The sequence below is a fragment of the Camelus ferus genome, chromosome 6 (genome assembly GCF_009834535.1).
Source record: "Camelus ferus isolate YT-003-E chromosome 6, BCGSAC_Cfer_1.0, whole genome shotgun sequence".
NCBI classification, from domain to species: Eukaryota; Metazoa; Chordata; class Mammalia; order Artiodactyla; family Camelidae; genus Camelus; species Camelus ferus.
In genome coordinates, this window is record NC_045701.1 from 15,169,539 (window position 1) to 15,182,750 (window position 13,212).

The 13,212-nt window shown below is 35.6% G+C and overlaps 1 protein-coding gene across 2 annotated transcripts in view; it reads right to left on the reverse strand.

The window, feature by feature from the left end:
• The window catches only part of AP4E1 (adaptor related protein complex 4 subunit epsilon 1), a 54,742-nt gene extending 41,989 nt beyond the window's left edge, over positions 1-12,753 (reverse strand). The window contains exons 1-6 of one of the 2 annotated variants that reach the window (XM_032481204.1): positions 12,489-12,753; positions 10,659-10,730; positions 8,090-8,213; positions 4,033-4,106; positions 2,789-2,910; positions 130-289 (exon numbers count right to left, since the gene is read on the reverse strand). In XM_032481204.1, the coding sequence (XP_032337095.1) occupies positions 130-289; positions 2,789-2,910; positions 4,033-4,106; positions 8,090-8,213; positions 10,659-10,730; positions 12,489-12,707 (771 nt within the window). In that variant the 5' untranslated portion in view covers positions 12,708-12,753. The remainder of the gene's footprint in view (positions 1-129; positions 290-2,788; positions 2,911-4,032; positions 4,107-8,089; positions 8,214-10,658; positions 10,731-12,488) is intronic. The other variant, XM_006181311.3, reaches the window with a different exon arrangement.
• Between the last annotated feature and the right edge of the window lie 459 nt (positions 12,754-13,212).

Here is a 13,212-nt window from a genome sequence, read left to right on the forward strand (position 1 = left end):
ATAATAAAATTTTAAAATGTTAATTAAACATTTTACTGAAAAAATTTGGTAAGTTGAGTATTCTTTTAATTCCACAATTGTATTTTTCTAATGGTACCTACTCAGTACCTGCTCAAAGTTGCAACTTACCTTTATCATCTTAAGGTATATGTGCAAGGAAGCAGCCATGACCCCAACATCTCTGTCACAAAGTGCTTTCCGAAACTTAATATGGATATGCTGCACTTGATTAGGAGCGATGAGGTGGAATTTATATAACGCCAGGACAGCTTTTCTTCGTATAATCTCCCTAAAGATAAAAAATAAAAACTAAATAAACCATCTGAACTGTCAGGCATTCAATTTGAGAAGACTATGGACCAGATGATTTCAAAATACAAGCTACTACCTTAATCTAAAAAGAAAAAAAGAATTATACATTTACTATTAATTCTTTATTCTAATTCATCAAACTATAAAAAGTGGTTATCTCAAGGGGGTAAGACCTCAAGAGACTTTAACTGCCCATGTTATATATTTTTCTAGTTATAAAATTTTTTGGTAATAAGCATATTACTTTCGAAAACCAGTACAAACAGAAACATTCCTTAATTCCCTAATTCCACTTCTGAAAGCCGTTATCTCTAGAAATTGGGGAAAGAATCCACAGTAAGTTTAAATTTGTAAAAGGTCATTTTGACTGGTAATATTAAACAGTCTTTTTATTAAATTAAAAGTCTCCTTAACATTCTAGCTTTTCATATTTCTTTATATCATGGGCAAACATACTCCAAATACTTTAGGGGGCAGGGGAGTATAGGGGGGACTTACATTAAAAGATGTTACTCCTCTCCTTGCCCAGCTCATGTTTCAAAAACCTCATTACAATGAAGAGGAAAGTATACACAAGTCTTGCACTTCATTTGTAACAGATAATGTCTAGCACACAAGAAGCAAAAATAAACAGTTGCTATCCTACGAACATAATGCAGTTTCCAAGGAAGTAAATTCCTTGTTTTTCTCTCTCATGCCTATTTCTGCGCACCTCATATTGGCAGACCATGCTGCCAGTTCACAATAGCAGCAGTGAAGTATTTACTTTTAGGGTTCCTTAATAAGTATTTCTGTTACCTAAAATCATGGAATCTCAAAAATGAGATTATTCAATGCAATCCTGGGTGTTCTACTCAAGAATACCTTTCATAAGATTCTTAACAAATGGTCATCCAGCTTCTGCATAAACAAGCAACCCATCATCTTCCCAGGGAAACTATGTCATGATGGAAAATTCTTTTCACATAGAAAGAAAAGCAGATTAACAACACATTTGCCATTAGTGTTAATACTGTAAATGTAAACTACATCCCAATGTACTGCTGCTGGGTGTTATCCAATATGAGTGCTGGGAGAGAGTAGGTAAAAGTGAGGTGAAGAAAATGAATACAAACTCTGAACATGCTCAGGAATCCTGAGGCCTGGCCCTAAGTGCTGGCACTAACACAAGATATCAAAAGACCTGGCCTGCAGAAATATAGCTAGGGATTCAAAAGTTAGGTCTAAGCCCTGTCTCACATCTTGTGATATCCACTGGCCCACCTGGAGCTCTGTCCCACCTTCTTTAGCTCTTTACTCCATAGCATGGAGTTACGCACGGCCATAATGGCAAGAGCAGGGTTTCAAAAAGTCTAAACTCTAACTAGCAGAAGACAGGAGAGGCCAAGATTTGAGATTAGAGAATATGGGAAACAATAAGCAAAAATTCAATTCTCAGAAGGATTTCACACAAAGAGTAAATATGACTACGAAACAGTGGTGGCATGGAAAAATTTCATAAAAATATGCTCTGCTATGATCAGATCAACCTGCAATTATCTAAGCAAAGCTAACCTTTCATTTCTAGTAACTAATTGTCCATACCTGTCATTTGTTCTATTTGACATAAATAAAACATTGTAACAAGCTTGAAAAACCTATGAAGTTATTCTACAATTCTTAGTAAAAGTTACCATTTTAGCTGAAAAATGTATGGTCCAAGATTTCTTAAAGAATACAAACCATAAGACATTTTATAATCTCAGACACTAAAAATACTGACTTAAAGAAGTATACAAAATAAAGAAGTATTAAGAGTAACAAAAAAAAAAAAAATCTTTCTCAAAAACGTACATTTAACTAAAACACGACAATCACAGAGGAAAAATGGCAAGTGATTGTAAACTTATTCCTAGCTTTCAAGGTTATGAAGTTAAGACACTTGGTCAAAAACAAAATAATTCCAAGTGTGATGAAAAAGTAATCAAGTTGATAAGGAGAAAGTTAAGAAATTTTACAAGAGAAGACTAGCAAGATACAAGTTAAGGGTTATTTATCGGCTATACAATAGACTTTGAATGCTTTAATTTTGATCTAAGAGCATTCCAAATACATAGAAGTTCTGTATTCATAGCATATGACCCATTTCCAGTGGTTTTTCATTACTTCACTTTATCTTCAAAACAACTTTGTGAAAACTAAGGGGCATTAACCAACCTCATCTAGCCAAGGGGAAAACAGGACCACTGAAAGCCAAAAATTCCTGATACTAAGCCTCACTGTCTCTGGGTTTAACTTTAGAAAGCTGCCTAACATTTTTCTAAACCCACATGAAAAACAAAGGATGATGATACTGGGGATTTTCGCATTATATCAGGCAGTCAAAGAATGTCCTCTATCCTGGTAGTATTAAGTTAAAGTTATAATAAATTTCTGATTATAAATTTTTCTTTTGAAATACATAGTGTAGACACCTAACCAAAAATAATTTACTTACTTAGAATGTTGAAGTTTATCTTCTATTAATGGAAGAACAGCTGGAATCATTTCTCGAGGGAAAATCTGGCTGACGATAGTAAGTGCCATGCATACTTCTACCAGGTTTGTGCTCTGCAAGTCCTGACAGAATTATTAAGCAAAGAAAACATTCAGTGCAAATTCTAAACTAGGGATAGTGAGCTCAACATTGCAATGGTCCTACATATTTAATAGTTTTCTACTGACTATTTATAATTAATTTGTACATTCAGGCTCACCTCATACTTTACAGGAATGTCCCTGGTCCATTTGCCTTAATAGAGTCAACAGATAAATACAGCCCAAAAGCAACCGATCCAAAGGAAACGGTATTTCTATTCTGACACTGACCAAAGTAGTTTCCTTTATTATAGCCTTTAAAACTTTTCTAAACTAACAAAAAATGAATTTTCCTTGTTAATAATATAAGTCAAAGTTTAAAAGGAAGTAATTCTCATGCATACAATAAAATGCATGCACTCATATATACTTATACATGCAGTTTATAAACAATTCTAATATAAACTGAAAATGTATTTTTGAAAGTTTGGAAAAATGTATGCTACTAGTAACCTTAACAGAGTATATGACTTAAAATTCAGAAAGTATTACACTTACACACACACACACACACACACACACACACACACAAGCATATGAAAAAACTGACACAAGATAAACATGAAAAAGCTCAACAATTCAATTGTACCTCAGTACCAATTTTGTTTAAAATTTAACAGGAAAAGATATTGTGAATGTGAATTAACTTGTTTATTATTATCTGTACATTTCAATTACCTAATTATACTGTTTGCCTTTAAAATGATTCCTAGAATTTAAAAGACTTTAATTATTCAGGTTATATCCCTTTAGAACAGATCCTAGAGAAAAAAACAGCAGCATGGAAAGTGAATCTAACTAAAAGTCTGGATATCTGAGTTATAACTCTTAATTCTGCCTTTTTTAAAATGAAACAATAATAACAGTAGCAGTAGCAACTACTACTCTCTGTAGTGTTTCATTTAACCCTCACAACTTGGCTAAGTTCTATTATTTATCCTAATCTTACAGATGAAGAAACTGATCCAAATAAAAGATCTTTCTAAGCCCATTCTGTAAGCCTACCTTTTTGCAAAAATACCTAATTCAATTTGATTGAAGAGAAATGTCAGATGCCTGAAGGGATAATTTAAGATGTCATATTAGCCAATATATAATACATACCTTTACAACTGTATTCACAAGGAGAAGCAACAGCTCATGATTTTCATGTAGAAATAAAGAAACAGCTAAATAACCTATAAAATTTGAGAGGAAAAGTCTTATTATTACCTCCCCAAAATTAGCTTTTCCCAAGAAGTTAAGACAATAATATACTCCAAAATTTAAGTGCCAAAAATACCAGTTACAGATAAATATAAAAACACAGAGCAAAACATAAAGTTCAAAAATTTTAGTAAATTAGATTTCAGGTATTCTTCATCCTGAAAATATGTATTTCACAGGATATACCTGAAGTGGAAAAGAAGCTAGGTGACATTTGAAATATCTGCCTTCTGTTTTCTGTGTAAATCTCTCTGCAATCAATCAAAATTCTCTGTCTTGCAGCAAAACAATTATTAAAAACTAATAGCTACTGTAGTTAATAAACAGAGTGACTAGCGGGGAGGGTAGAGCTCAATGGTTAGAGTACATGCTTAGCATGCTCGAGGTCCTGGGTTCAATCCCCAGTATCTCCATTAAAATAACTAACTAAATAAATAAACCTAATTACCCTCCCAAAAAAACCACAAAAACAAACAAACAAAAAAAAATCAATGAGTTACTAGCTATTTGTATTATTGAATGAGCTACCTAACACCAATCCATATGATGTAAATCATGTATTAGGCAATAAACAATTCTTATTTTCTCAATTTAAAGATACACTATTGAATAAATAATAATTGTTGAGGAAAGAAACACTGTCTACCACATTAAATGTACTCACTGACTTTAGCACTTTAATTTTAATATCAAAACATTAAAAAGTATAACTTAAAATTGAGGAAGTACATTAATACAGTGACAAATACCATGCACATGGAATATACAGATGCCCCCTGTCATTTTTCTGTCACCCCTCATATTGATAATATTTGTTAGACAGGTCTTATGGGTCAAAAATGTTGCAAGTCTCACCTCACTTAATCCTCACAACAGCTCTATGAGGTAGGTATTATTATTATCCCCAATATAATAATGAGGCCCGAAAGGGCTAGCTGCCTGAGGTCTATGGCTACTCCACCAATCCAGGCAGTAGGAGCTAGTTCATGTTCTTAACCTCTATGAGGGGACCTCTACGCTGTAATACTGTCTGTCTACACAGTGTATGTTGAGACCCTATTCCCTGACTCCCATTCTCATTGTTTTTCATTCTTCTCAATTCTACCAGCCCTTTTATTAGAGATTCTAAATGTTAACTATCCCCATCATTACCTAACATCCATAATTTCTGTGTCTGTTGGGGAAGATAGGAAAACTGCCAGAAACATCCTATTCTCATAACCAAGGAATAGCAGCATGACCCCCTGAAACATCTTCATGGAATGTGAGAAGAGCAGAGCTATTATGCCCACCATCACTAGAGAGAAAAAAAGAACAAACTAAGGCCAAGAAAGAGAAGAGAAACACCCTAGAGAACATTTAAAGCAGGAATTAGGTGTTAACAGATTGCTGAGAACAGATTACATCTGTTCAGCTAAGATATCACTCACATTCAAGTCACCAATACCAAGATACAAGAAGATCAACAAACTAATCCAAGGGCCATCTCAATGAAACTTCAATTCTATCTGTTACAAAGAATATCCTGTTTTGACAATCAGGGAAACTTTTGACACTAGGGAAACAGGGGAAAAGATATTCTGTGACTCAAAAAAAGAAAAAGGTTATTTTAAAAACAAAGAATAACAATTATGAATACAGAGTACATTTGATATGACTAAGAGTGAGATATTGGATAAGAATACATGCTTTGACTCATAGAAACTGGTTTGTAGTCTAGCTCCACCATTTAGTAGCTCTATGACCTTAGACAAGTGACCTGACCTTTCTGAGCCTCAGTTTTCTCCTCTGTAAAATGAAATACCATCTCTCAAGATTAAAGTACCTAACATAATGCCTGACTTAATGAATACTGAAATGTATTTACTTAACAATATTCATGTACAAAATAAGAAGGCATTATCCATCAAAGAAAGTACCAAAGCTAGCCTTAGGAATCTCAGGAGAGTAGGTGAGGCCATAGTACCAGACTAAAGATAAAAGGTTTAAAAAAAAACTTCCACTAGTTTGCACACATGAAGAATATCTGATACACAGAGATATACCTCTCTCTACGTGGCAATAAATTATCTTCCTAAGGAAGGTCAGGAATCTTAATAAAAATGACTCAGCTACTATAACTATGAAAAACACATGTACAAGGTCATTCACTGCAACATTATTTATGAGAGCAAAAAGTAAAAACAACCCATATGCCCAGAAATAGGGACCTGGCTGAAAATACCATGGTATACCCAACCACCCAATGAAAACTGTACAGAAATATAAAGATGTCAAAACAAGGTGTAGAATAATCTCTATCACACACTCTGTTTTGCGTAAGAAAGAGGATATGAGTGCACACCCATGCATTTGCTTGTCTTTTCAAAAAGAAACAGTGGAAAGATTAATCAGAAACTAATCAAGACAGGTATCCATGGGGGTAGGGGCAAACCTGGTAGAGGGGCTAGAGATGAAAGTAAGACTTCTCTGATTGTACCTTTCTACCAGGTCTTAACTTCTGAACCATGTAACACATGTAATTTTTACATACTTTAAAAATGAAGTTTAAATGAAAATGAAAAATTACATTAAAGTCGAAGAAGCACAATATAGCAACAGTTGCACAAAGTACTATCAATTGTTTTCAAAATTTCCCACATTAGGGATCTTAGAATTAGTTTGGAAAAAGACGTGAAAAGATAACAGATGGTAGGATCCAAATGAGTGATGACAGAAGAGTTAAAACTTGGTTTGGAATACGGAAAGGGAGAGACGGGATGCCACGGGACATTCCACTTGGAAGGAAGAATACAACAAATAAAAGATACAGGGGTGGAGGGTATAGCTCAGTGGTACAGTATGTGCCTAGCATGCATGAGGTCCTGGGTTCAATCCCCAGTACTTCCATTAAATAAATAAACCTAATTACCTACCCCCCCCAAAAAATGGGGGGTGGGAAGGGAAAGACTGGGATTTCAAAATTGTAGATACTGACAGGCATATGCAGAATAGATAAACAAGATTATACTGTATAGCACAGGGAAATATATACAAGATATTGTGGTGGCTCACAGTGAAAAAAATGTGACCATAAATATATGTATGTTCATGTATAACTAAAAAATTGTGCTCTACACTGGAATTTGACACAACATTGTAAAATGACTATAACTCAATTAAAAAGAAGTTAAAAAAATAAAAGATAGAAGAGTATTTTGGGTGGAGTGAAGCTCAACAAGTGGAATACTGTGCACAAAAAGTCTCAAAATCTTTACCAAGACATCTCCCAACCCCACCAACATCTAACAGCACAGGTCATTGTAACTTAAGAGGAATGCTGGTTCCTAACATGACACTATGAACTTCTTAGAATAAATAACATGTTCTACTCCTATTATTCTAAACTGCTTCCTTCTTAAACTTTCTGATATAAAGCTGAAACTATGAACACAAGATTTAAGTCCTTGAAAGAATTTTTTTCCTAATAGCCCTGAAGGTTGATTATAAAATTTTAAAAAATACCTTTAATCTTCATAGCTAACATCTGTGAAACTGAGAACAGTATATTTTAAATTACTCAAGTCAATTTCAGTTTTATTCTATTAAAAAAAAACATTTCTGATTATTAAACTGATGAGACTAGACAGACTTTAAAATCAGCTTTATTGGGGTATAATTACAAATAAGAAAATCACCCTTTTAAGTGTATAGTTCAATAAGTTTTAACAAATATATAAAGTCATCTAACCACCATCACAAGAACAAGTAACTTTCCATCTTCTCCAAAATGCTATGAATCAGGAAAACTGATTTCACTTATAGACAGTGAGTTTTTGAAGTGTTATCTTATAAAGCTTTGGAATTTACAAGGCAGTGTTCTGAAAACATACTACATATCTACATCATTCATTTTATGTAAGAGCCAGAACTTTAAGGACAACATTAAGTATAAAAGTCTTAAATACATACATACCTACTCTTTTTTCTAAAAGGTTCCCTTGTTGTGCCAACTTAATTGCATGTATATAGCCAAAGGAAGCATCATATCCAAGCATTTCACAATAAATAAGTCTCACCATACATTCCTTCATCATTTTCTGAAAAGCAAAATATCCAGTAACTGTACAAATAATTAGAATGCTTTAATTTTTTTATTATGTTGTAATCATTTATCAGGGGAATCCTGACACTGAAGAGATATCATATATATCATAAATTAATCACCCAAAGTCAGATTTTATAAATAAAAGCTACTCCCAAATTTAACTAACAATAATACTCATTTTAGTAAAATTATTTCAATATTTTGTTAGTGGCAACTGTAGAAAATAAATCAACTGTAGCTATCTTTAATTCTAGGCTTCCCTCATGTAAAATTTAGTTATAATGTGAGACACGTGGTCCTCACAAAATTTCATCCATGGTAATCTGACCTGGCTTTTAGGATGTAGCACATCATTTTAATATATTTTGTCAAATGAAAACATCTATAGAACTTCGACAAGTTGGCAATAATTTCTGTAACAAAAATATTTTTCACGTTTAAAGATCAAACTGCACCTGGAGTTTCTTCAGAATTATTATGCTGTATATAATAGGCAATAGTTTGTTTTATAAGCATTCAACAACTCTCCCAATTATTATGATTTCATTAATAGTATAGCCATTCCAATTATTTAATTTAACTAGTTCTTTCAATATTTACAATTCAAGCTAATAAGTTGCTTTAGGAGAGTCTATAAAATTGCTTTATTCGTATGAAAATCTTACATTCTCAATATTTATACAACTTATAATTAAAAATAAAAAATACAAGTGTTTCTAAATCAGAAAAGTTGACTATTTTTATATTTAAAAATTAGTTAATATATTACAAAGTTACTTAATCACAAAATGCTTAGGAAATGCTAAAATAAAACATTTTAAATTAAGGATAACATTTAATATTTGATAAATGTGTGTGTGTATATATATATATATACATACATGTAAAAATGAAGTAACTTTAAAAAGAAACCATAATAAAATCTTAAGGGAATAAGATTTAATTCAGGTCACTTGTATTTAAAGTAATAAAAGTTAATTCATTAGCTCACTGATTAAAACTACTACATACTGAAAAAATAAGCTTAAAAGATACCGGAAGCCCCTCTTCAAAGGCTTCTGCATCAGTGAGGAGTGAAAGTGTTCATTTAAGCCATTAAGTATTAACCCTGATTTTGTAATATTTTATCTCTTAGTTTTTTAAAAGTCATTATGAACTTTAAGTAAAATTCTATTGCATACATTATTATTCTCTTATTTTTGGAGAAAAAAGTGTATTTCCCCAATGCAGGAATTCTTTTGCAATTGCTCTAACAAATTGTCATCCAGCCTCTACCTGACCAACTTACAGCCTGTTCTGTAAAATATGCTCAGAGTTGGATGGCCATAATTATTATAAAATCTTCCTTCAAACTCTGGCTCCCTAACTTCTACCTACTTATCTTAGTTCTGCCAACACCAGGTTAATGCATGGTAGCAAGAAAAACTTTATTTACTAATACTAATTACAGAAAATTGAAATCAAGCCAAATAAAAAGAGAGAAACCACTTCTACTTAACATTTCTATCAAGTATCACAACACAATGATTTTATGCATACACAAAAAACCATATACATATCTTTACACACACACACACACACACACATATATATACACAGATCTATCATACTGACTATGTTTTGAGTTTCATTTGTCCACACATTATCATGACCATAAAAGGAAGTATATACATTCTCTCAGACTTTACAAGTGTTATTCACAGACATGATCATGTTCTTATGCAAAATAAACACCCCGATATTTTTATTGGGAGAACATTCCACAGCAACTTACACAGAGAGGCACTCACTAAATATTTGCTGAATAAATGTTGTTTGGAAAAATCTCATTATCTGAAACTACAGGAAAATTAAAAGAAAAAAAAATGGCCTTAATCTAACTATAGAGGGACAGTTCCACAGTGGCCACTGCTTAAATAGTTGCTAAATGCTGTTTGAAAATCAAATTATATGGAACTAAGTTTTTTAAAAATTAAATCTTGATTTAGCTGTTGTGCAATATACCCAGTTTTACAGCCAGAAAATCATTTTCTCCACCTTGTCAGCCAACCTATACTCCAAGATACATAACAATAAAATGAAAGATCTACAATATATCAATTCAGGTCTGAAAATACTATTTTAAATGATTTATCCTAAGCTTCTTCCACTGCACAACATTAAAACAATAAGATGGGCACTTGGGTCCCATAGTATTGCCACATTTATGTAACTATCATCATGTTGGCACTGAACTGACATCAGTCAAGCACGGCCTCGTTTACTGCAGCCAGTCAATAAAAGCCTAAAGTTAATTTGTCTCACTTGTTACCATCCATAACTGATTTTGACTGTGATAAATTATATTTAAACAACTGACCAATTAATGCCACTACTGAATCCATAGTGGACCAGATTTCAAATTCAAAATGTGCTGGCACAGACTACACAAACTTACCAGAGTTGTAGTAGGAGCAGAAACAGTTGCTTTCAGATTATTCAGTTCCTGCTGGATTAATTTCTCTTCCTCCTGAAAAAGTGAAAATATTTAAATGCATGAATAACTGTCTTTTTAAACTGTTAACCGTATTTCTCAAAGGGAAAAATATAGTATTTTCAATAAAAAAAGAAATTATTTTAAAGGAGAGTTATAAAAACTATGCACTTACGAGGTGCCTAAAGATCATGTCTCCAACCCTCAGAATCATTCCTGGAAAGAATAAATATTTCCAGGATAGCCCACCATTCCTCTTTTCTTCACTTAGTTACTGTCCCCTAAGGACAGCTTAGCAGAAAATATGTTTGGCTTTTTCTTTTTTTAAGTTAATGGTGGAGAGAAAGCAGAAAAGAAATTCTTAATGTAGTGGCCCAGGATAAGGTTCTCACACCTTCTCCTTCTTCATGGAATAGAGAAACAGGGTAAGAGGGCAGAAACAGAAACCTTTTCCCCTTAAATTATATTCTTCTCCCCTATCCTTTTCTCCTTATTCCTCACACCCTTTCCCTCACTTCCCATCTCTCTCTCTCTTACATACACAATAAATTCACCAATATGGTCACTTCCACTATCTGCATTGCATTTCACCTCCTTAAGCACTTGAAAATTGGCCCCAAATTTGGCCAGTATAATGCTATCTTTAAATCACACACTGAATTATGTCCATTAGTGTCCATTAGTAGCTAACCAAGAACTACCAGTGAAGTACTGCCACATTTAGATATCTTATATACAGTTTCAAACTGCAATTTAAAACCAAAAATAAACTATTTCATTCAGCACCTCATAAAAATTAAATGACAAAAAGACAAACAATATTAAATCCACAAATTATGACTTCTGATGTGAAGCAGACCCTCTCTAGTACAGCATCATCTTATTTCAGTTTAAAAAGAACATTTTAAACCCTCAGAGCACTTTGAAGGAAAAACCTCCTCCTTTTGTCTTTTTTTCCCTCCTAAGACATATTTCATTGTGTATTTCTTATACTTGTCTTAAATCCATTATGACTGACCAATTCTTTGGCAAAAGGAAATGTGTTTTACTCTAGTCCCTCAGTGTCTAACACAAAGCCTCTTCGATAAATATCTTTCGAACAAATTATACATACCACATGATCTTTAAGATACAAAATTCTTGAAACTTTGAATCATTATCTTACATCACCTGTACAACTACCAAATGTCTGTGGGAACTTAATAACTTCCATTATAATTTCTTGTTTTCAAAGCCCATCTGAGGCAGAGACTTACTCAGCAAGTATTACATTTGGGGAGAATTACGCTTTTTCTTTGTCCAACCCGTTAGTCTTATCTAAGAACCTCAAGCTCCCCAAACGTATTTAACAACAGGTACAGACGGCAGGGTCTGTTCTGGTGTGTGACATCTAGCAGTTGATAGAGCTGGGAGAAAGAACCTCAGTGGGAAAGAAACTTTTTAGAACAATAATGTTGTCATTTCCATGGCACTTGGTATTTTTACACGGTTGATGTGTCATCTAATCCTCGAAGCAACCTATTAAATACATATTGGTACTTTTCCACCTCAACGTTCAAGAAGCACAGGGAGACTCAAAGATTAAAGAGATCTGGGCCAGATAATAATGAGTCAGTGTCAGGGCCAACCGTGGAAACCTGGCCTCCCAGTTGTCAGTCCGGGCTAGAAAGTGATACTTCCGGACAGACACCAGGACCGACAGGCACTACACGCGGTCTCTGAACCCCGTCGGAGGGTCGATCCCGGAGGCTAGTCGCGGGACCCGGGCCTCCCAGCGCGGGAGGCGCTCCTGACCTTCCGGCCCGACGGGCACCTACGTGCTTGGAGGTGAGCGCGGTGATGCCGCGGACGAGACCGCCCAGCCGTGAGGAGAAGGACGCCTTGGCAGCCCCGGGCCCACCAGTTGACTGGTTCTGCAGGAAGAGTCCCGGCAGTGCCGTCAGCGTCTTCTCCACAATGTCGCTCATCGCCGCCGCCGCCACCGCCCGCGCGCCGGTCGCCGCTCGGCCTCATGCCCAGCCCCTGCCCTGCCGCCCGCCCGGCCACCGTAAGCACTTCCTGTTTGTTTGAAGAAGAAATCTTTATTCGCGCCCCGCACGGACAAGCACAGTGTCTTTCTCGAGAGACGCCGCGGGGGGGCGCGAGAGTCCGCGAGAGAAAGGCCACCCGCCGCGCCTGCGCGGATGTTGACCGCCTGTGGAGCCGTAGGAGGGCGGGACACTCCCGGTTTCGCCGGCAACCCGGGCAACCCGTGCGTCTCTGGGCGTTCTTGAGGTAGCCAGTCCCGCCCCACTTCTTTACACTGCGTCCGCCAAGGTCTCCTTTTCCCATTTAGCCGTCTCTGCGCTGCCCGAGACCGCCCCGGGAGGTGCACATTCCTAGGCTCCTTTCGGCCACCGCTCACTGTGGAACCGACGGCCATCAGCCCACCTCCCACCACCACACGCCGAGGGGCGGGAGCCGTGCGGGGCCCTGCGCCGTGTGCCTCCTCGGCCTAGGCGGTGCTGGGGGCCCCGGT